Below are 25,616 nucleotides of genomic sequence, written 5' to 3'. Positions count from 1 at the left end.
CTACTGTACTACCAACTCTTTCTTCCTATTCTAATAGCCAGCGAATTTAAGGCTTCGGTTTGATTTAGATTCCAATTCAGACCTGATTTCTGATTATCATAGAGGCACAGAGGAGCCTCAAATGAACAAATCAGTAGCCTTCACAATAGAAATGTAAGCAGGACTCTTTTGTCAATGGAGTGTATAGTAAAAAAATATTTCCTTTTTTAACAGCATCAAGTCAAACCTTATCTTAGTAACAATATCAACATACTTTCTTTTTGTATTGTTTAATTAATTCTTGTATTTTTTATATTCTCTATTGTAGGATCTACAACTTTCGACCTCAGGATACAGTGCACAAAGTAGGTCTTCCTTTTTCTTAGTACTTTCCCTCACCCTGAATCTGGGATGAGAAACTAATCTTCCTGGGATACATCAGATCCATTCCTTTTTTAATTATACATTTTTTAATCTCAAATGCTGTAGAATTAAACAGAATTGGGTAGGCTGAAAGGTGGGAGCCTGGCTGGAAGCTGACCATTTGAAATTATAAGATGGTCATTCTTTTATTCTGTTTCAGAGTGGAGTGACCAAGACATTAAAGCATCAACCAAACTACCTATATCACAAAAATCGTAAGTACTCTTACTTTGGAAGCTTACTGTATTAGAAAGCTATTTTTTGTATAAATTGTATATTACTTGTAGTAACAACTTCATCTCGTCCTCCCTCTTTGATGACGGAGTTTGTGTCTCTGCTCATTGGGACATTGTTCCTATTTGGGAATAAAACATGTATTTCTTTTAGAAACAGGTAGGGCAACAGTGATTCAAATCCCCAATACTTAAGTGCTAGAATGCCAGGGCAGCTTTGTCAGACAGTTGCGTGGAACAATAGCATTAATTGGTTGTTCTGCTTTAGCTTTGTCCTTTTCAGCTGCTTATATGGATCCCATCCAGATATAGCCAGAAATTTTACCCCACCTAATATCAAAAAACAAAAATCCAAAAGCTAAACAGTGACCAGGACCTTCCATGGAAAAGAAGTCCCCATTTCCATGCTACCAGATACTGAGGACAGTGTTAATTAAACATTTGTCAGGATTACAAGGGGGAGAAAGCTTTACAGCTTGCAGACAAGGGCTAGATTTAGCGTGCCAGACTCACAAGGTAAACTAACCTTAGTTAACCAACAACCTTACTATCTGTGACTCTTTTAGCAACTGTTAAGGCTGAGAAAAGTGGAAAATAATGAAATTAAAGATAAAGTGACACCATACTATAATTCAGAAATCCTTCCTCTGCAGCTCTATTCAAGCTACCTGCATTTGTCATTAATGTTATGATTGGCCAAGTGGTGGGAAGAAAAAAAGAAGAAAAAAATCATATTTATCCCTGTAGTATATATGATGTGGTATCCATTTTCCTAAAAACCTACCAGGAAATTGTTTTTTTCGTGATGGTCTACTTTCCCCAAATGAAAATAGCAGAGCCCCCTTTACAATGTTAGCTAATAACTGATGGATGATCATTTCCGTACAGAACTAGTTGATGTCATGTATAAAAGTTAGTGGCTGTACTTGATCTACATGGTTGTTGGAAATGACTCCCAAAGGGCTCTGTAATGCCATTCTCAAGGTCCTCCTGTGGGCCAGATGCCAGACCCAAAAGCTTTGGCCACTCTTGACCCTGCTGCTAGTCTCGAATTTGGTTTTCTCGAACTTGGTCTATCATCTAGACTATAGTTTGCCTTGCAATCTCCAACCCTAGAGGAGTAGTTCTAATTAATTAGACCGGTTCCTCCCACGTTTCCTAGTTTCAGAAGGATAGTCAAAGAGGCCTCCTTGGGTAGTAGAAGACACGTTAACTTTGGAATCAGAGAACCTGAGGTCAAATCCCAGCTTGGTTACATTGTTATTGTGTGACCAGGAACAATGTACTTGCTCTCTCTGGGTCTCTGTCATCTTATCCATAAAAGGAGGAAATTGGACTAGTTGGCCTCGTGGGCCCTTCCAGTTCTAAATCAATATGGTGATTTCATGATTCCATGGCAAAATGTACCCAGAGAAATGGAGGGCCAGTATTGGGACTCAGAATTTTTTTTAAAATTTGAACTTGGACTTCCCCACAAAATGATTAGTTTATGCTAATCTATTTGCTTCTGAATTCTGGAATTTTACTCTTTGGTAGGAAATATGTTATTAACTTTTCAAAAGTCAACCCTACATAATGTTTGGTGACCTACCTCTCACATAAGGAAAAAATATTTCCATTCGATGAGGGTTTGATCACATGGAATTGTGGAAGTTATTGAGGAGAATAGTGGTGAGAAAGTATGCTGGCTGTGGCATCAGGAAGGCTTGGATTCAGGTATGGGTTTGTGTCTGTGTGTGTATGTATGAGCATATGTACATATACATATATGGGTGCACCTGTGTGTCCACAGAGAAATGTGTATATATGTCTCTTCTCTGTATGTATATGTCTATATACATTAATTCCTTGGTGTATGGATATGTTTCTCTATTTATATATACATGTTTGTATATGCAAACTATAAAAGAAGAAGAACTTGAATCCAGGTCTTCCTGTTGTCCATACCAGCATATTACAATACTGCACATACACGCACATGCACACGCATCTGTATAGAATGGTTTTTGACAGTTGCCTAGAGTAACCAAGCAATTAAGTGACTTGCCTCCAGTTGTTACCAGGAGATTTCACACTGGGAGTTTCCCTTCATCCAGGAAACCGGAGGGCTAGACACCTGCCCCCACCTCTAAGAAAGTAAATCATCATCTGATTTCTGTTATATAGCTTCTTGGGTATCCAAACAGACTGATTGCTTTCCATTTGCCTTGTAAACATATGATTTGAGGAGATTTCCTCTTTCCTACCACCCTCTGTGCTGGAATAAATGAGTTTCAGCCATACATACATCCCTGAAAAGTTTAGGAATATGTCCCTGTTTCCAAACTTTTAACTGATGCAAAGCTTGTATTAAGTATTTTCTATGGTTAAAAAAAAAGAAGCATAAAAAAAAGTTATTGCACCCTAAAATGATTTTATTCCAAAAAGTACATTTGGATTCCTCTGTGAAACATGTTTTGGTGAGCATATCATAAAATACAATATTTCACTAGTTTGTAACCAGCAGTAATAGACTTGTCAATTGTGGTTTATAGTTATAAGCTGAATTTCCAAAGAACAACGCTCCATAGCTCAGTGGTATATAGTACAGTTAATGGGACCAAAGCTCTCCATAGGAAGCCTGATATAAAACGAGCAGACACTGAGTACATTTTATGAAGCTCTTGCTCTCAGTTGGGCGGCTGCATCTAGAGTCCTTATGCTATCAATCAGATCGCAACCAAAAGGAGCCACCTTCTTCTGGGGGGTGATGGATTTTCCACATGACAGATCAGTCGCCATAAAGTGACTCTGATCTAGAGCTCCACAGTTATGATCAGCTGAAACATTCCTAGCGTTTCCCCTCACTTTATAACAGAGAAGTTGTCCGGGTGGCTTCTCAGACTCTCCCTTCCACAAGGTAAGAAGGAAGGCCTCCAGGAGTACGTAAAACCTCCCTTCTTCTTGATCTCAGCTATACCTAGTATAGCAGCAGAAGCAGCCTTAAGATAAGCCCAGTTCCAAGATGAGCTTCTTGTGACACCCCAGCCAATATAGGAAGCATGCACCTTAGAGAGGGGAAGCACGTATTATCTGCTTCAACGTTATCCCTCAATTCCTGAGATTCTTTGGAAGTTTTCCTCAGTGTAGCTTGTTCCCACTGGTTGACAGAAAGCAGATCTGTCATTTGGAATGGGATTGTTTATGAAGCCTCAGTCAACAGGCTTCATCGTTTCAGAGCATTTCTCCTTGACCTGTGTGAAAGCAGTCCCTAGAGCTTCATTACGCTCTTCAGCAAGTGCTTGTGTCTCCTATCCTCAGGCCTGTTCCTTACTGACCATAGTGCTCCATTGGAGTATCCTTGTGTGGCTGTGCTGCTTGTCTCTCTGCTGGACTCCATGCTGCTCTCTTCAGGGATTGTCTTGCAGAGCCTTTGTGTCTATCCCAATTAAATTTGTTGGGTTAATTCTGTTGTAGTCAACAAACTTTTTGGTTATGCCAAAAAACTTAAATCTATCCCCAGTATGTGCCATTTATTATTATTATTATTAATACACATGTACTCTGGCACTAATGATTATATGCATCATAAGACCGGAAATGTAAAAGGATGAGAAAAAGATGAAATGTTCTTTGAGCCTACAATTGGTAGAGAGCCACTGGTTTTTCAATACGGGAGGGTCCTAGTTAGACCTGCCTTTTTGGAACATCATTTTGGCAGCTGTGTGAAAGATAGATATTATTAGCTAGATTAAGGAAAGAAGGCACTTGAAGCTGGGAGACCAATTAGGGGGTGGTATTGCCTTAACCCAGCCAAGAGGTGCCAAGGGCCTGGCTGTGTGACAGGACGAGAAAACTGTGCGAGAGGTACATTCTTGGGGAAAAGAAATAAGATTTGGCAAAGAATTACATATGTGGCACAAAGGACAGAGATGTCCATAGTGACACGAAGGCTGCAAACTTGGGTGACAGGAAGAAGGATAGTAGCCTTAAGAGAAATAGGGATATTAGGAGAAGAGGCAGAATAGAGAGGTAGGAGATAATAGAAGGAGGTCTGTGATGTAGCTCATGGCTTGGCCTGGCCTTCATCCTGTATGATCTACTGTCTTACTCAAAACCAAAAGGCAGAGAGAGCGAGAAGGCTCTTAGTAGTCAGTGCTCTTGAGTAGGGAGACTCCTTTCTCTGCTGGGTGCCTGTAACAGCCACAAAGAGAATATCTGAGGAGAAGAAGGGACTGCTGAATTTCCCCATTTCCCAGTGGTACTTGCTTTGCTTCCTGTTGTAGGTGCTGCAACAGTGATCGCAAGAGACCTTGTGCTGGTGCATGAGTCTCAGAAAGGAGGAGATTTAGAATGTATATATAAGAGCACAGGGCTGGAATAAAGGAGTAAGGTTCTAAAGATAAGTATGTTGCATTCGAAACAAGGCTCCATATTGGCTGTCATAGGAAAGCAAGATATAACCTATATTCCAACTCAAATTATTTGACCGTAAGACCTTGGGGTCATGCCATGGCTAGTTGGAGTTCATTCTTTGAGACCACACTTAGTGGCCTGCCGTGCTCTAGCATACTGGCCAGATCCTTGCCTTAACAGGGGGAAGGTTCTCTAGTCAAAGCCATCATAGCCATTTACTAGGAAAGAAATGGGGTGTGTTCAGGCTGATATTAGATCTTTCCTTTTTGACACCCGTGTTTGGGTGGAAGCCAAAAGTTTCTGTTACATATAATTGCCTAATTTAGAATTTCTGTCCTTTCACATACCCGCAATACTCCTTCTAGCTTTAGTAGCCAATCAATTTGAACTACAAAAAACACAAAACAAAACAAAAACAAACAAACAAACAAACAAACAAAAAGCCCAAAGCTAGGCTAAGGAGTCAAGGTCAGGGTTCTTTACCAAGAAATTCATTCCTGTCTTTATTAATGGCAAAATGTGAGTAACTTGGTGCTCTCTTTTGGCCAACAAAAACTTCATAATTTGCACATAAACTACTAGGATGTGGTAGCCATACAAGTTGTTCAAATGTTAACCTTCATTGTTGAATGAGCAGTGTGTGTCCGTGTTGTGCTGCTCACTGTTATTGAGTTTGGAGGTCTGATCCTGTGGATTACGATTTAGCATTGCTTAAGTACAGCCTCGTTGCTACCAATTGAAACTGTTAGGCTGCTATGAGGCACACTAAGTGGGAGCAGATAAGGCACAACCAATTTCCCTGTGAAAGATTTTCTGTCAACATCCATGAATTTGAGGGCATCCAGTCAACCCTTCACTTAGATTTGTGTCCTGTCATTACCAATGAGACCATGCCAGCCTCCAACATGCATATCTTTTGTTCCATTTGGTTGTTAGCATCTGGCTACTGTCCAGCTGGAAGGTACCCAAAACTGTTTTGTTTTGTTTTGTTTTGCTTTTTACACTATATTCTATATTCCAACCCCTGTTAGAGAGAATGATTGGGTCATTTCTGTAAAAGCTCAGGAGGATGTATTCATATCGATATTTTTTTTTACTGGTCATAAAACCACATCCTCTACTTAGCAGAGGAAATTTGGGGTTTAAAAGGACCCAGTAGTGGACTTTGAGGTGTCATTAAGAATGTTGACCCTACATAGCCATCCAGATTTTCTCTGCTGGTAGGAGTTGCCGGCACAGAGAAGCCACGTGCCGTGTATGTACAAAGTATGGCTAAGTGAAAGCTACTGCTGAAAGGTTAACAAAACTCTCAGGAATTCAGCCCAAATTGGTACTTTTTACAGGAGCACATTTCTATGGAAATGTCATGTTTGTGGATATCTCCATTGTTTTTTTTTTTTTTTTTTTTTTTGTGAAATTAGTTAAGCATAAGGACAGCTCTCTTTAAAGAGAAAAGCAAAATATGAATTAAGGAACTAAAAATCTAGGTATGACACCATCCCAGAAATCCCATTTTAGGCAAGAGGAACAAGCAGAGTTATAAACACTAGTTAGCCAGCAGTAATCCAATCCCACCATCCCCCCCAATAAAAAACCAAACTTCACTCATTCTCAAACATGAAATTCAAATATAATATTTTAAAGGTATTTCCTTTAATTTTAGATGATCTAGAAATCCATCACATTTGCTCCACGTAGAAGAACAAAATCAAAACCAATTAGTTGTAGTGATTTTGATAACTGGAGAACAGTTTTAACAGAAAGTAAAACTTGTAAAAAAAATCTTTAAATAGTATCATGTCTCAATATTTACAAATTTTGCATGATTTAAAAAATGCATTTGTAGAGGTCATTATGTTTAGCTGCATTTTACAGGTGACACTAGTAAAGCAAACAACATAAATTGCTTCCCCAGGGTTGCAGCCTATTGCTCAGAAGAATTGGATGTGGGAATGAAAGCTTTGTTCCATTCACTTTACCTGGGGTCATCTTAATAGTGGAGGGCTTATTATTTTCAGATTGCACCACAGGACCCCGGCTTAGAGTTGAACCTCAGAGAATCAAATAGATTCATTGTTTTGGGCTCCATTCAGTTGAACCACTTGTATAAAGACAGCAAGATTAGCAGCAAGAATTCTTAAGTTTCCAGAGCCTTCCTTGCTCCCACATATGCATATTGTATTTAAGGGGGCTTTAAAACCAGCTGAAATTGTTTAGCGTGTAAATAAAATTGAGTTATTTCTAGTCACATTAATAATCAGAACTGAAGGAGAGAAACAATTCATACTGCTTTCAGGTACTCATTCTGGCTACAATGATGCCTTTATATTTTACCTTGGATAGACTTAGAATAGGATGCATTTACTAAGGAAAAATAAATTAAACCAGACTGAATATCATGCACGTCAACCTTCCCCCCAAAATCCTCCATAGGTTTTACAGTTTGAAATATGTCTTTTGCAAACAGAAGAAAGATCATACACAATGAGCTTTCTAGTTCATAGCCTCTTCAAAACCTCCATAAAAGTAGGCGTTTGATCTGTTCATCTGAAGTTGAGTAAGTACTGAAGTGATGCTAACATAAAGTAATCTAACTGATGTTTATATGATGCACAGAGCTTTACAAATGTGATTCCATTCGAGCCCATGAACAATCCTGAAGATGTAGCAGTTGTTATTATCCCTTCTTTACAGCTAAAGAAACTGAGGCTTTGAAATGTGAAATGACTGCCCAGAAAATCCCGCAGCCAGATAAGAAATAGAAATTTTGATTGAGCTTGGGAGCTCTGAGTCCCTTTCTCTCACCTCTATTTTACACTGATTCTTTTCCTGTGCGATATAATTGCGACCAAATAAGTCTACTTTGAATCAGGATAAATTCTTTTTGTAAGAAAATGGAAAACATTACTGGTTGGTGTGGTGTACTTTAAAACCAAATTCCTTGTGTCTTGGGAATGACAGTGGCTTTCCCTCAAATGGTGCCAGTTTATGAGCTAAAAATTCTGAGAACTTGGGACCAGGACTTGCATGTACACACTAGGCTTTTCAAATTCTGCCAGTTCTTGACAAGTATTTCATATCTTTTTTGGAAGTTTTCCATTGTGCCCGAGATAGCCACCTGGGAGCACAGAAAACAAAATTTGGCAGCCTTATCAAGCTATGAATTAAAGCTAATTCACAGTTTGAGATGCATCAGCATGAGGTCTTTATGAAGAGTAATCAGACATCAAATAGATTTTACACTGAGGCTTGGATGTGGGCTAATGTGACAACAAGCAATGTTGGTCTGTGGCACACCCACATCAAAAAGCACTGATGGCTTTGGGCCTTTGAAAAGAATAGTTACCAAAATAACAGCATTCATTCAGTATGAGGTTGTGAGATTGTTTGTTTATACCAGTCCAAAGTACAGACATTTGTGCTCAGTTAGCTTAAGGAGAATCAAGATCTCTTTGCTCCTAGGCTTTAGAAACTTGGAGTTTTCAAATATTCCACAATGACCTAAAAGATTGCTCTGTTGGAACTGCCTGGTTTCCAACTGAGAAATTTCAATGTATTTTGAGCTGGAGCACTCTGTTGTCTCTCCTGCCTCCCCTGTCATGCAATTCCAACCTCCAAACGCTATCTGCTCTCACCAGATTCCTTCAGCATAGCGCAATATCCGAAAGTGTTAAGGAGAAGCCAGCTGTAGTTTTTGATATCCTTGTTGATTTATAGATGCCGTGCATATGTGTCTTGGGCAATAGTGTCAGTATAATATGGGGATCCTATCTGTATAATTCTTTTTACACAATATAAATCAATGCTACTTTGACTGTCATGGGATTACTTCTAGATGTCAGTATTGGAAGGATCTCCGTGTAATTTGGGTATAATAATAAATATTAAGTGTAGTATTTCTTCTCTAAAATATGTTCTCAAAAGGTTTGGCAATTGTCAGTGCTGTAAAATTATCCATGTATATATCTGGTAAATAAAAACTATAATTTTTTAAAATGTGTTAGACTAAAAAAAAAATTATAATGTTCTCTGGGAGCAGGTTTCTTGGGAGATTCTGGAGGCAGCCTTCGTTTCAGTTCAATAATCCCAAATGTAGCCAGGAGTTAAAGTCCAGATCCTTTATTTTCTCTTTCAAAGTCTTGTCTCTTTTCCTGGAGCCTGATTAGCTTTCTGAGAGGCCTATCTCTCTCCTTGGTTCCGAGAGCTCTCTCCTAATGTCAGCACAAAGGTGGAAGTGGGAATGAATCTTGACTCCTCCTCTCAGAGAGTGGGCTTGTGGGTTTCTGATTTGTGAATCTTCTGGAAGTCCAAGAGTAGGCTTGTCCTTTAGTGGGCTTGTGAACTCCTCCCTATATATGTTCTCTAAAGGTATGAAGTCTAATGTGTGAACTAATATGTGAAGTCCTTTAAAGGTGTGAATTAAGTACAAAAACATTATCTCTATCAGTGACTTAGCGCCTTGTTTCAAGTTCTGGCCCATAACAATTAAGCATATGATAATTATAATAAAATGGTAAAATTGTGATTTTATATTAGATTTAATAACAGTTATCACTAATGGTAGAAATTGGGCACTACATCACTACAGGTTGAAAAATTAGCACCTACCAAATGTCAAGCAAAATGTCACCCAGTGGCTAGATTTTTGATTCAAGCTTGCTAACTTTCATAAAATGACACGGGGCAAATGATCATACTGCAGATTCATCCTTCAAAGATTACTGGGTTACCCAAGCAGTGCATTGTATTAGAAGTAGACTTAACACAGATAGAATTGTGGCCAACAACTGTGGACCCAGGCAAAACAGCAATCCATAAAACCATAAGAACAATCTCTTCAGTAGATGTCACCAAACCATTCAAAATGTCTAACTACCTGGAACAATATCTTTGAGATTATAGAAATCTAGCAGAAAGCAAAATCATGGTATCAGGCACTGATTGCCATAGTATCTAAGAACTTACAGGAAAGGGTCAATCAAATTAAAGGAATAAATAGACAAAAAATAATAGTTTGTGACCTTACCATGCCCCTTTTTGAAATAAAAAAAGAATAACAAGAATCAAGTTGGGAAAAATACCAAATTAAGTAAAGGTTTTTTATAAATATTAGTTATATTAGATTTCTCACAATTATTCAATGGAAATAAAAAGGAATAAACCTATTTCTCAGATAAATATAGCATATTTACAAAAATTTACCAGGTACTATTACAAAAAAAAACCCTCATAACAAATTCAATAAAGCAGAACTACCTTCCTGACCATATAACCATGATACAATACAATGTAATCAATAAAAAACACTGGAGAAGAGATACTAAATATAAAGACTAAATAATTAAATCACAAAGAGTACATAAGTCAAAGAACACATCATAGAAACCATAGATAATTTTATGAATTATAATGACAAGAGTACATAGCAAAAATTCTTAGGATTTAGCCAAAGTGGTTCTTAGGGGATTTATCTGTTTAAATATTTAATTCACAATGGGGACAGAGTATTGTGCATGCAACAACAGCAAAAACTGGAAAAGCAACACTTTAAAAAACCCCAATTAAGAAAAATATAGAAATTGTGAAAATCAGAGAAGTAAGCAAAATTTTAAAAAGAGAACTGATAAGAATTGATAAGACTAGGAGTAGATTTTTAGGAAAAACTAATAAAATTACAGACCACTAGCTAATTTGTTGTTTTTTTTTTAAGAGAGGAAAACCACATTTCCCAAAATCAAAAGTGAGAAAGGAGAATTCACAGCAAATAAAGGAGAAATAAAAGAGATTACTAGAATGTGTTTTTCCTAATTAAATGGCAACAAAACATGATGATATGTGTCAATATTTACAATAATAAAGATACATAATGTATTAAAATTTACAAATCTAATTGTACATGCATTACTTACAACAACAGAAAAAGAGAAAACCCTATCAAACTTGTTCATTGAGACAAATAAGATATCCAATAGCTAAACTAGGGAGAGAAAAAGTAGAGAATGAAAAATATAGTCTGATAGTTCTACTGAATAGCACTTCAAAAACACAGAATAAAATACCAAGAGGTTCAGTTACATATTAAAAACATTATATATTCTGAGCAAGTTGGATGTATATGAGACATACACAGTTGGTCTGATATTAGGAAAGCTTTAAACACTTGAAAAGACTTAGTAATAATAAAAACAATGTGGTTACATCAATAGATGAAAGACATGTTTTGGATGGGGTTTCTTGTTTGTTTCTACAAAATACAATAGTCATGTTAAAAAAGTATTTAAAACATAGGAATAAAAGAACCCGTCCTTAGTATGATCAATAACATCTAACAAAAACTATAGCTAGCTTTAATTACAATGGAAAATGTTAGCTGTCTTTTCAGTAAGATCATCAAGGATATCCACTGTCATCACTATTAATTGATATTCTAGTAGCGCTAGCTATAGGAATGATAAGAAACAAGATTGTGGATTTTTGCAGATACAGGTATGATACATCACATAGAGAAATTGAAAATATTCGACTAAAATTAATGGAAACAATTGACCATGCTGGTAAAGTTGCAGGATATAAGATAGCTTTCTCCCCCACCCCCACACAAACCATTATAAACTCAAAGAGGGGAGCTGGAAGGTGGATGAGGGCAGCTTACTAATTCAGGCGTCTAGGCTGCTGGGGAAGAAGTAGAAAATATAAAAGACTATGGCTTGGGAGCCTCATGAAATTGTGGTTTGTGTTAGAGATAGACCAATCAGAAGAGAGGGTCACAGGGCGTTATAATGGATGAAGACAGGTGACTGGACCAGTTGACCTCTTGAGATTTTGTCCTGCCTAATGATCTATGATTCCAGAAGTTGTAGGCTTTGATGGATTATGGGCTAAAAATGCATTACAGAGCCAGTTTAGGCACTGCATTGGCCCCAAAGGGCTTTGTGGTTATTGTATAGCCTTTTTGAGGAGATAGTGCTCATGAGATAGTCAAACATTCCCCACATGAGAGAAAGGAAAATGTAAATGCAATAGCCCTCACAGTAAAAAGGTTGCCCCAGGCAAACAGTTGATTTTGATAATATGGAGGAGCAACTCTAGATTATCTGTGATATGGGAAAGGATGATAAAGAACAATAGTATCTAAAACATAAAGTAACCAGAAATTCACTAAGCTTTGATTTCAAGAAGTAGTATATGTTTTCAGTGTATACTTTTTAAACCCTGATTGTGTGGGGGGTTTTTCCCCTTTAATTCAGACTTTTTTGTTGGTATCTTCCTCCCCCCCCCCCCCACAGTGTAGAAATTTTCTCCACTTGTCCAGATCAGCACTCCTTCTGTCTTCTAATTTAAAGAGAATTATCCATCACACAGCTAATAAAAAAAAAGGGGGGGGGTCAGGACTTCGTTCAAAATCTTCCTAATCGCAAGGCCAACCCACTGTCCTCAGTGACATAATTGATCCTGCCAAGCTTCTCATGTGTTTTTCTTGTTCTTTTAAAATTGGTTTGGGTCCTGTGTATACATGTGAGCTAAGGAGCCTGACAGAGTAGGGGACATGCTCCTTGGTGGGGTTAAAGCAATCAGGGATTTAGACATTGGCTAAATAACTTTATGAAGTCATAACTTTATCCACAAGCAAAAATAAAATTAAGAATTAACTAGAACTGAAATCTAGAAGTACTTATTAGATGAGGGCCCAGCCCATCTTTTCTTTTCCAAAATTAGCTCATTTGCATTGCAAGATAATGCCATTCTTCTAGGGAAAGAGCCATTTCCCTCTTGACCTCTATACAGGATTAGGCCAGACTTTTAAGAAAGTGATGGAAAGGAAATGGCCATTGGACTTTTTTGTTTCCAGGGGTCTAATACCTTAAAGTGGAATACTCAGTTCCAAGAGTTGTCATCATTTTATAAGAGGGTAGGATGTGACCCATGGGAGAGAAAATAAGATGGAATAAATTCCAGCATAATAGAATGAAACGTACAGTAGACTGGGAATGAGAAAACTTGAGTTCAGATTCCGGCTGCTTCTTACTAACTGAGCCTCTGTCAAATGAGGAATTTGAATTCAGTAGCCACCAGACTTGAAATCTGTGATATAGGATGCAAATATATTAGACAAGGAAATTATGTAATTTACACGGTCTTATAGAGAATGAAGAAAGCAGAATGGAGGCAGCAGTCCAAATAGTGTTTTGGTGAGAGCTCTGCCAAATGTTTAACTTACACAGCTTTCGAGGAAGAAGATGACTCAGTGGATGTTTTCATTCAAAGGGTCATTCTCTCGTAGATGAGAATTCACCAGCAGTTCTGGACACTCTCGCTGTTCCAAACACAGGCACCAGCCCACATGCCACCCAGGTTTTACCCACACACTGTGCACATCCCCCATCCCAGGAGGTCCGGGATATTGGAAAGCACATTTCTTTTCCTTGGTTTTCGCCCCAACCTAAATGATTACAGAGAAATGTGAAGACACACACAAATCCTACCTTTCCCAGCCATTCCTGTATGAGAGAATAGAATCTGGGGTTGGAGCTGACCTTTTTGCTCAGGCTCCTTTTTTTGTGCTTTTGATTCAGAGATTGAAGAAGAACGGAAACTGGTGACCTGTCCTGACCTTTAGCACTGGATTAAAATTCCAAGTTGCTCCCATGGCAACAGAGGCTTGAAAGTTAGATCCTTACAGCAGCCCTAAGAAATTCAGAAGGGCAGTGGGCTGCTGCACTGAACTCTGAAAAAAGACTACTTATAATGGTTGGCAACAGCTTCAGAATTAAAATAATCTCCCTCTACCCCTATTAAGATGGCAGGACATAGGCAAAAAGAGGATAGTTTTATCCCAGAGGATCTATATCCTCTAAATCTAAATCCGATGTTATTTTTTTGGCTTGGAAAATCTCCTCTGATTTCAAGCAAAATAGTAAACTGTCTGGGATTCTGATCAGCTATGATGCAATTTATAATCTTCCAAGGAGGCTGTGTTAGTCAGTGCAGCAGAGAGCTAAGTTGCCCAGTTCAGCCAAGCTTAGAAAAGGGACTGTTGAAGGCCTAAAGTAGACCAGCCACTGGGGATCCAGGAGCCAGAATGTGACCAATTTGAAATTCGATATTAGATGTGATTACTGTGGCACCTGAGACAAAAGGCACCTTTGTCTATGAGGTCCTTACTTCCCAGTATCCAGTACTCCTCTTGTGACCCATGCAGATCAAGAGATGCCCATGGTTAGTCTCACCAATCTCCTAAAGGTCCATTCTAGTCAAGAAGAATGATGGATCAGCCGGAGGAGAACAGGGCACCGTAGTGTCAGAGAATTGGAACTGGAAGGGATCCTAGAGAGATCAAGTCCAAACCTCTCATTTCACAAGAACAACCTGAGGCACAGAAGAGTTAAGCCATTAACCTAAAGCCATACAGGTACTAAGTCACTGAGCCTGAATTCAAATCCCTACATGCTCTGCCTCCTAATCCATTCCTTCTACTTTTTTTTTCTCTAGTCTGATGAAATGAAATGAAAAGTAATCCATCATCTCTCTTTTCTTAAGAATGGGTGACCGACACTAGATATTTCAGACATCCCTTCCCTCTCCCTCACCCACTTACTCCTTATGCCCTCCCTAGGCCAGAGTCTTTTCCCCAGTGTAGTGTCAGGATTAAAATGAGAAGCATAATAATCCTGGAACCAAGGTGACCCCAAAGAAAAAAAGTTGGAAGCTGTGGTGCAAATTGAAACGCATCGAGTGCTTGGAGAGATCTGGGCATTGAACTGGGAGACTTGGAGAGTTTCCACTCAGTTGGTCTTATACTTAGAAAACTGTCAAAATAATGGTTGCTAACATTCTCAATTAATTTTTAATTAAGAACTTGACAGTCATCATCAAACATGACCTTTTTTGTACAAAAGATAGAAGAAAAAAAGGATTGGCTATGATACTGTTTAGTCTATCATGTACAGTTGGTAAGTTGGAAAAACAAATATACATGCACTCTGACATGGTGGTAGCCACAGCACCCTTCTTGTCTTGAGAATATTTTGGGGATACTCTCCCGACCTCCTCTACCCCACAGTCTCCTCCTCCTTTCCCCCAAATATACACCCACACCCCACAGGCACGCCTATACCCCCACATTCAGACTGGGTTCCTAGAGGACAACTACTAAATTTCCCCTGAGGCTTTTACTCATAGCTCCTGGAAGTCCTTTGGCTGGAATCCTCATAATGTTCCCTTTAAATGCAGTGTAGATTTCTGCTAAATTCCTGGTAAAGTCCTGAGGCAGCTCTTCCTCAGTAGGTCTAGTTTGTCCTCAGCTCCAGATACAGACACTGTGGCTAGTGTGCTAGCGAGTTCATCACTTCCTTGGATATATGGGCTATTCTCTCTAGGGTGGTTATTTGTGAGCCAAACAATAGGTTCTATTTGGCAGTTTGAGATGTACAATTCCTAATTGTTGTTCAGAAACCGTAGAGCACTTTCCAGGTTCACCAACAGTCCCTCTGTATGCCAGTTCTCAGATACTTCCAGGCTTCCTTCCTTCCCGTTTTGTTTTGTTGTTATTTATCCTGAGATCCCTGACTTCTTGTTCCTACAGATGAATTTGGGTTATTATTTTGTCTAGTTCTATAAAGTAATCCTTTGGTGGTTTGATTGATATGGCACTGAATCAGTAACTAATTCAGATAGGAGTAGTGTCATTTTAATTCTATTAATTCTGCTAAGTCAGATGCGCTTAATTCCCCTCTAGTTCATCAAATTTTCCATGTGTGTTTTGGTAGCTAGACTCTGATATAAAAATATTTAAATGGACTTTGTTTCTTTTAGATTTCGCTGGGGATACACAGAACGGCCGATGATGTGGCAAGTTTCTTTTATAGCTTGCCATATTATTGAAGTTTTTATTGTTATTATTAATTTTAACCTTGTTTGAATCTTTAGGATTCTGCAAGAAAACCATCATATGATCAGCAAAGAATAGAATAGCTTTTGTTTCTATTTTGCCTATGTGTATTCCCTTCATTTTTTTGGCGGGGGTGGGGGGGGCTTGTCTTTTTGCTGTAGCTAGAATCGCCAAACTGTTATCAGGTACAAATAATGACAGTGAGCAATTTGCTGATTTCATACTTGATGCCCCTTTCATAAGGAACAGTTGATGATGAAAAGGACATAAAGGCGCTCTGGTATAAAGAAACAGGTTTATATGAATTTTCTAAGAATCTGTGGAGTTTTGCCCCTATTCTAGATGAATCTATTGATATCTAATGAGTAGAAGAACATCTGTTTTAATATAAATGACTAAAGAATGTGTATGAAAAAGTTTCAGGCAGGATTTAGGGGTAGTTTAAGGGAAAAATGATCCATGGTGGTATATTTTAGGACTAGAATCTCTTTGTTAACATTGTGGAGTGATGTCTTACTTGTGTAGAAGGAGTTTAATGTTATAAGAGGCAGAAAAAGATCATTTACTTATTAAAATAGAGAAATGTGAATGTAAAAAAACTTTAGCAGCACTAAAGAGACAACCCTTTTGAGAACTTTGAGCTACAAAGCATCAAGGTGCCTCAGGTAATTTGCATACAATTATTTTTCGACTAAAAAGGGTAAAGCTAGGGAAATGAGAAATACTCTAAACATTTGGAGGCTGAGGTAAACTTGAAAAAGAAATCTTCAGTTGATAGGAGCAACTTGGGGAGTTATAACTTTTTAAATAAGAAGTGAGTTAGGGAGGATGAGGAGATTCTTTTGGAAGCCATTGAACTTCTATTGCAAGAGGTTGAAGCATATTGTCAGTAGAGAGAAAGCAGTAAAAGAGGAAGCTGGGCAGTGAAGACCCAGCAGGAGGGCTGAGGAGCTGATCATTTGAAATTGTAGCAGTGGAGGGTGCTACACTTGAGCTTGGCAATTCCTGATTGGCCAAAGAGAAGCAAGCGAAGTGATGAGGTTGACCAGGAGGTTGGGGAGCAGATATTGCCCCTTATTGCCAGCTAGAGTCACATACAGGTAACACTGCTTCTCTTCTGCATCTCTGATTTGGGGAGGAAAAGCAGAGGGGGCTTTGTAGTTGTTTTGGTAGCTGGAAGGGACTGGAGATTTGTTTTGATTGGACAGTGCAGTTTCCAGGTGACTGATTAATTGGCTGGGGTGGACTTGGGCAGTTGTTTTGGCTTAAAGAAAGCTGCTGTTAAGAGCTAACATTTTCTGAATATCCTTTTGTAAGAGTGATGGTTAATTGGAGGAGCTTTGAAAGGGTGTGTTCAAATAGAGAAGATTTCCTCAGCTGAAGAGAAGGAAAGGTCAATAGTCAGGTAGGGAGCCGAGAAGCAGATTCATGTGGTATGGATGTTTCAGAATGGAACAGTAACCTTGGGGCCGTGTGTTGCCTTAAGCTTAGGTGGTTTCCTGCCAGGTCTCTTTAAATGGTACCTATTTTTCACCATTTCTTTGGGTACGTTGGTGGAAGTGTGTTCTGAGTTTGTATGTTTATTGTGATATGTTATTATTTATACATTTGCTTAAGATATTGGTATCTATACTTCTTTTGACTTTTAAAGTAAATGTTTATATTTAGGATTTCAAAGGGTCTCTTGTAAGTGGTTAGTTATACAGATAGAAAGCACACTAAATTAAGAACTAGAGTGATGAGTAGGAAAAGTGTATTTCTCCTCACTAGGGTTTTGCCATTAGGACCATGGACAAGTTTGAACATAACTATGTGGTTGATCTCTCTCTCTCTCTCTTTCTCTCTCTCTCTCTCTCTCTCTCTCTCTCTCTCTCTCTCTCTCTCTCTCTCTCTCTCTCTCTCTCTCTCTCAACTCTGACATGGTATGTACGAAAGCAGGTTGGACAAATAAGCCTGGAGAAAGAGTTGGGAGTATTTATAGTATCTGATGTAATTGGGTTATAGTATAACATTTAGGAACCTTATGTTGTTAAGACCATGGACCATTGAATCTCCAATGAAATGGATGAAATGGAAGGGATTTTGTAAATTTTTAAAGTAGCCTGTGATGCCGATGATTATGAATTGGGTACGGTGAGAAAAGTGCTGCTTTCAGAATTGGGAGTAAGGGTTTTGAATGCTTATTTTGACAACTTGTGCTTCATTTTCTTCACCTGTAAAATGGGGGTAATAAGTCATACTTTCAGCCCCAAAAGTGTGGGGAAAGTGAACTTTAACATGCTATCTCTGTGTTGTTATTTTTAATAACTGAAGAATCTGCAATACAAACAGTATATGTATAAAATGGGATCCAAAGTCATTCCATTAAGATAAGAACATCGTAGAAAACTCCTGATGGACAAGAAGGAAGTTTTTTTTTGGGAAAAGGGACTTGACTGATCCAGATTGGTAATTTAACCTTCTCAGATTATGTAGTGGGTTTTTTGAATAAGTGAAAGAGGAGAATCTTTGCCTCAATTGTTACCTAGCCTTAATCACTGAATTGGTACGGGCTTGGTCAAACTGAGACCTGTTGAAGATCTTAGATTCGAAAGACCAAGATCTCCCATTACATCTAGGGCCATCTCCAGTCATCCTGATTTATATCTTGCTGTTGGACCCAGATAGTTCTGGAAGGAAAAGTGAGGTAGGTGACCTTACACAGCCATCCCTCACTTTAATCCAGTTCATTTTCATGTCATGGCATCCCCACCCTCCCACCCCCGCGCACCCATGTCATGGTTATCTTCAAGAACAAGGGAAAGACAAAAACATTGTAACTTAAACAATTACTCGGTGAGCCCAGAGGGTAGAGAACTTGTCCTCAGTTCATGAGAGATCGGCCATGGCAGACTATGCTGTGCTTCTTGGGGCCATTGTTGGTAGATTAGTTGAGCACATTTATAGTGCATTCCATATTCTACATGAGGCACAGAAAATGGCCTATAAGGAATGGAAAACTGAATGGTATGATAGGCCAGGGATTGCTAGATCTTTATGTTCATCAAGATGAGGGGAGGGTCAACTGTATATTATCTAGGATCACAGATTTGGAGGTGGAAGTTAATTACCTGTTGTTCAGTTCCCTTCTATAACAGAGCAGCAAGTGAAGGCTCAGAAAGACAAATATACTTGCCCATAATGCAAGCTCTGTAGAGCTGTGAGAATGGTACTAAGTTACACGACTACATCCTAGTCTATATCCCCAGATCTTTAAGACATCCTGAGACATGCCCTTCTTGGCCCCTTTCAAAGTACCACCCCTGCAGGGCTCAGAGTAGGGGCAAAAGTCAGAGCTTCACCCTGCAGTGGACTTACCCTGAGGCAGTAGAGGCTCTGCTTTTAGTCCTGGTTTAGAGCCAAAAAGCTCAGAGGCCCCTTAATTATAAGGGAATAAAGAATTTCTTTCTGGTCTTCAAACCAACTCAAGGAGTATAATGTGGCCTATACTGAACACTGTACCCTACCCTCCAGACCAGGAAGAAGACAGGGTCTTCATAAGTGTCCTTCTTCTCCAAGAAGCTTCCATACAACCTGAGTTAAGAGTTGATCCCTTCTTTCCCAAAGATAGATCCAATATCAAGGGAAGCAAACCAATATGTAAGAAGAAATCCCCTTCTATCACCTGGAAGGCTAGCTTTCTGTTTCCTGACTTATTTAACTCGGGCAAAATTCTTATTTTGCATGCTTCCCCTTTTGAAATAAAGGTAGTCACTTGAATCCAAAGATTATATAGTTGAAAATTTGCAGAATGATCTCCGTCATTATGTGGAAAGAATATGGTAATAATTTGCTTGCATAATTGAGTTCTGATACTGAATATTCATTACCATTTTTTTTATGCCGGAATAGTCACTTCATGTCTGCCTTCAGTTATGTTTAAACTTGACTAGGAAGCCCTTTGAGTCAGGAGCTTGGTTTTGCCTAGAGGGGAAGTAAAGAAACATTTAAATAGGCTTAAAAAATCAGAATGAAATCTCCAAAGACACACTATTGTAGAACGCACTGTATATCAAAATATATAAGCACATAGTTTTAACAATGGCTTAGAAAACACATTACTGATAGTGAACTATGAAAAATAATCCACTAAGGTGCTGTTTCCCTAACTCATAAGCACTGAGTTAAGAGACTATTGCCATAAAAGAGATATGCGCCACTAAAAAATATTTGTTTTGTTAGATTATTTCTTTGTAAGCCCAATAGACTCATCTTTTCCCCCCTTCCTTGCTGGAGGATTGTACTGTGAGGAATTTAGTTAAGAGGTATGTTAAGTGAAGATACAGTCACAATTGTAAACATTCAAAATAAAGGGCTAAACTCCGGTTACGGAATGGTCCTCATTCTTAATGGCTGATTCAGACTATCATAACCTGATTTTTACCAGAGGTATTCAGCGTAGGTCAAATCAAGGCTTTCAAACATTTTAAATAATTTCAAAAGAATACCTGGATACCCATATTGTTTTCTAATGATAACGCATGTGTATGTAGGTATGTATATGTCTGTGTGTATGTATGTTGTTAATTACTCCTGTATCTTCTCTGCTCTTTACCTTTTCTTAAGTCCTGCCTCACTTCTCTTTGTACCTGTCTGATTGTTCCCTCTCATTCTCCTTTGTGGCTTCTTCATCCACTTCTATGGATTTTCCCAACACTCTGTGTCCTGGACCCTCTTTTCTTGGACTGGTTTTTGACTCTATTCATGGAATCCCTTCTACCTCTGTAAATTGTACTGAAATCTGCACTTTCTGCTTGAAGGACTGCCTCTGAGACCTTTATTAATATGCATTGATGCTATAAGCAAGCAGCAATCTATCCAATGGGGTTTCATGTAAGTGACCTCTAAGCAGCAATGTGGCACGGAGCAGAGTGGGTAGAGTGCCAGGCCCGAAGTCAGGAAGACTATGTAGCTTCAGATCCTTACCAGCTTTGTCAGCCTGAGCAAGTTCTTTACTTCCTGTCTGCTTCACTTTCCTTATCTGTAAAATGGGAATAATAACACCACCTCTTTCCCAGGATTATTTTGGGGAATAATGAGATAATAATTATAACATACTTTTCACAGTATCTAGAACCTAATCAGCATGATAGAAATGTTAGATATTATTGTTAAGGTCGTTATTATTATTATCATTATTATTATTATTATTATTAATTCTGTGGCCCTGAAGCAGTCACTTAGCTTCCTTCTGCCTCAGTTTCTTCACCTGTAAAATGGTATAACAGCACTTGCCTCTCAGGAATACAGTGGGGATCAAATGACATGATATTTGTAAAATGCTTTGCAAACGGTAGAGGTGTTGCTGCTGGGCCCAATAGTTGTCTGAGGATTTTTCACTGCATTGCTTTGACAGAAACTTTTCACTCTCAACTAAGGCAAATTGATTCTTGAAATCATGTTTCTTACCTTCAGGGTTTAATTTTTTAATCTTAGGAAAATATATGTTTCCTCTGATTTGCCACATGGGGCTTGGGGTGGGAGGGGCTGTCTCCATTGGTCAGAATTTTCTTTCCAGTATTGTCAAAAACTTCCACCTTTTCATTCAGTGGTATAACATGATATCTTGGCTTGATTCCGTCAATGTAACTGGGGAAGGGATTACTAATTAGCAAGCCAGGTCTCAAGAATAGAATCCTAGCAGTACATGTAATTGCAGCCACAAATAGAATCTCAGGAAACAAAATAAATAAACCAAATGAATCAAACCACTTTGCCATGGCCAAAAAGAAAAAAAGAGAAGGGGTTTTAACGGATCCAATATGGCCTAGCTGATCTTGGGGAAAGTGACAGATGTGTTGGTCATGATCCGCTGGTTATGGTGATGTGTGAGATATAGATTGTGCAGAGGAAAGAGCCCAGGACTTGGCCCGGATTCCTGGACCATTTTGGCCAATTACTTCGCCTTCCAAAAACTCATTTTCCTCACCTGGAAAATCACCATAATAATGCTTATACTAATTTTTTTTAACAGTATTGGTAAGGATTAAAACATTTTATGCACCTTCAGACACTGTATAAAAATGAGGTGGTGTTTTTATGCAGGGCTCCCCCTTTTTTAAGGAAACAGAATTTACACTCATTTAAACTTTTAAAATGCCATCAGCAGCTCTTATGGCATAAAGAGACCATGTTGATCAGGGCTGGGGAATCTTTTTTTTTTTTCTTCTGCCAAGGACCATTTGGATAAGTTATAACATCACTCACAGACCATATGAAAATCTCAAGAACTCAAGCAGTGGGAGGTTGCTGTACCTAGCTTTCAACTCATCATCACCTGTAGTTGCCTTGGCAGGGAGGGACCAAATGATAAGGCCCGTGACCCAGATGTTCCTCATCCCTGATATAGACCATCTACTTGAACCTCTTCCTTTTACAGAAGATGAATGAGGTATCCAGAGAAGCAAGGACACCCATGGTCCCACCAAGAGGGACTGATTTTTCTCATTATAAGAAATCCTCACTTTATCCCACGTCTCACCACAGGTTGCCTTTCAATGGCAAAATTACCTGACATTGAATATATAGGATGTCTCAAAAAATCTTAATGAAGTTTTGAGCCATTAAAGCTTAAATATTTTCTAGTTTGCTAACAAGTAATTACATTTGCATACAACTTTCCAGAAAGGCCTGTATCATTTCAAGTAAGCTTCACTTATGTAACATTATAAGGACAAAGATCTCTCTCTCTCTGCCCCCTCCTCTCTTCCCCTCTCTCTATTTTTCTCTTGCATGTGTATCCAAAGTGTACAGTTTTCTCCTCATTAATGTTCATTATTTATAGCATATCAGCTTCCCCTAACATGACTTGAGGTAGAGATGCCATAGGCTGCCTCTGAGGTAGCTCAGCTAATGCTCATTCATAATTAGCAAAATGCTGTTTTTCAACAGCAATCAATCAGATATGGCCTTGTTCTTATTCTCCTGGGAGCCTCATCCTTCAGTCCTTTCTAGTCTCTTCAGTTTGCATGGCAGACCAATGGATTTCATGCACTGACATTAAAGCAGCAACAATGATTAACATTGCCCATGGAACAGTACTTGGGGTGCCCAAGAGTTCTCATTTGCAGAGTGTTTTGGAAAATACTACAGTAACCATTTGGAGATTGAAATGAGGCCCAAATATGAACTGTGTACCAAACATGGGGACCATTTAAGATCTATTTAATGAAGCCCTCATAAAAAATTGACATCTCCCTCATAGACACATGTATTTTGCCTAGTATTTCAAATGAGACATATGGTTCCTAAAATATTAATTTGCTTTGCTGCTCAAAAGTAATTTATACTTATTGTATATTTTTTTAAAATTCCTCATCAAATGATATGGTGGAAATAGCAGTGGATTAGGAAGCAAGATTTGGGTGTTCTAGTCCCAGCTGATTCACTAATTAAGTATATGAGTTTGGGTAAGCTACTTTAACACTCTGCAAGCCTCACTTTCTCCCTCTGTAAAATAGGGAGGGTTGGACTAAAATTCCTATCTATGAGCTATTTTCAGTAATTTGAATAATCCATTTTTACAAAGATCCAGCTAAATATTGAATGAAATATAATTCTGTATACTTTGGAGGGATCTTTTCTGAGAATGTGAACATATATACCCCGAAATAAAAACACTAGCTTATATAACTACCCCCCCCATAATATAACTAAACAATAGGAATTGGTCTTATTATTTCACTAGTACTGGTCATTCTCCTGTGAGGTCAGTGCCTCTGTCAACAAAGGATAGCATTACTCTGCAGTTCAGACTCTTCAAGAGCTTCCTAGAACACTACAAGAGTTGCTAGAACTTCCTCCAAGTTCACACAGCCAATATGTGTCAGAGAGAGACTTGAATCGAGGGCATTCTGGCTCTCCTACTAGTTCACTATCCCCTCCCTCGTGAAAACTCTTTTTTTGTTCAGTAATTTTTTTTCAGTCATGTCCAGTTCTTTGTGGATTTTCTTGGCAAAGATACTGGAGTGGTTTGCCATTTTCTTCTTCAGCTCATTTTACAAAGGAGGGCACTGAGGCAAACAGGGTAAAGCGAGTTACCCAGTGTCTGAGACCAGAAATGAACTCACAAAAGCTTCAGGCCTGGCCTTCTATCTGTTGTACCACTCAGCTGCCTCTACAAGTTGGCTAAAAATTCTGCACATATCTACGTGTTCCTGACTCCTTAAAATATATCATATAATGCATTAAAATTATTTCTAATGTAACTTTCTATAACAAAGTGACATTTTGTTTAGATGAAAAAAGTTTCATATTATATTTATCTGTGACCCTTAGGTAGAAATAGGGAAGAACAAATTCAATAATATGGAATCATTATTACTATCATAGAATACATATTTTCTGTGTGTGCCTTAAATTCATTGGAGAGCCAGTTTTTGGCTCTCTTGAAGTGCTATCCTAAATAATAACATGAGCCAGTTTTCCTTCTTGTTTTGCTATCTCACACAGACCACGATGATACATTTGTCAGTACAGCTTTCATTAGAGCATTAAAATTTTAAATCCAAACCAAGGACATTTTTCTTGATTTATGTTAACATTTCACCTAACATGATGGTTTGGGAAGCGTTATCCAGATACATTATTTTGTTCTCCAATTCTAATTGCACGTGTTGATTGGTTGCTTGTTGTTCTTCGTCTTGAAGAAGATCCAAATGTCATCACCGTGTTCGAGTAGAGATAGCATGTTCCACTGTAACTGATCCAACCAATTAAAGCTTGGAATGCTCTGCCACAGGTCAGGCACAGATAATCCCTATGAACATTTGAGACAGTTTCTCCAACTTTGTGTATCTCGTATTTCTTCTGGGCTAATTCAATTCTTTTTTGCTCATAGAGCATGGCACCTTCTCTGATGAGGGCACGCCATGCTGGGCAGTCCTGTGCCAGTGTCTTCCATGTCATACAATCACTTCTAAAGTTCTTGAGACCTTAAGCTTGTCCTTGTATTCTTTTTTCTGATCACCTTGTGAGGGTTTGCCATGTGTGAGTTCTCACCTTCTATCATCATCTTACATCTGTAATACATTTATTCCTTTGGGTAGCTTTCTAAGATTTCTAAGATGCTGGTAAGCAGTTTTCTTGAAAGGAGATGGTCTCCTGTATTTCAGTACTGAATGTATGAGCAGTATTCTGAGATCCATTAGCATTGACCAGAAAGGTGCCTTTTAAGAAGTCAATTTTGAATTTATCTTTTTATTTACTTTTAGTACTGCTAAGGTAGACAACATGAGTCTTATCTTTTTTACACCTTCAGAGCCTATTTCTCTCCCAAACTATCAAAATCTTAGTTATGAAGTAAACTCTCACCCCTCCACGCATAGATGTAGAGAAAAAAAGTTTAATCTCAAATTGCTTTTCTTTAGCTGCCCATCCCACTTCCTTGACACCCCCACAAGAAATGCAAACTCATTTTAATGTTTGCCTGAACATAAATTTCTTAGAGAAAGATCTCTAAATATTAGTCTGTGCCTCTGTTCTTATCAGCACATGGATTCAAGAATCAAAATATTTTTCAAATAGCACACTTATCAGATTTGTGTGCCATGAAACTGGGAGAAATAGTAAATACATTGGAAGAGAATATTCAGATCCTAAAGGATTTCTGCAGACAGGAAAAGGGATTGAAATTAATGAGATTGAAATTGGGATTGTTG

At 38.5% G+C, this 25,616-nt stretch overlaps 1 protein-coding gene across 6 annotated transcripts in view; it reads left to right on the top strand.

Annotated features, from left to right (window-relative positions):
* The window catches only part of AFF2 (ALF transcription elongation factor 2), a 524,775-nt gene that overhangs the window by 370,061 nt on the left and 129,098 nt on the right, over positions 1–25,616 (top strand). For all 6 annotated transcript variants that reach the window (XM_074278090.1, XM_074278092.1, XM_074278094.1 and 3 more), the window contains 2 exons: positions 308–344; positions 563–617. In XM_074278090.1, coding sequence (XP_074134191.1) covers positions 308–344; positions 563–617 — 92 coding nt within the window. The remainder of the gene's footprint in view (positions 1–307; positions 345–562; positions 618–25,616) is intronic.

Source organism: Sminthopsis crassicaudata, chromosome X (assembly GCF_048593235.1).
Source record: "Sminthopsis crassicaudata isolate SCR6 chromosome X, ASM4859323v1, whole genome shotgun sequence".
NCBI classification, from domain to species: Eukaryota; Metazoa; Chordata; class Mammalia; order Dasyuromorphia; family Dasyuridae; genus Sminthopsis; species Sminthopsis crassicaudata.
Note: the sequence above shows the minus strand (reverse complement) of the source record. Positions and strands in the feature narration are given on the sequence as shown.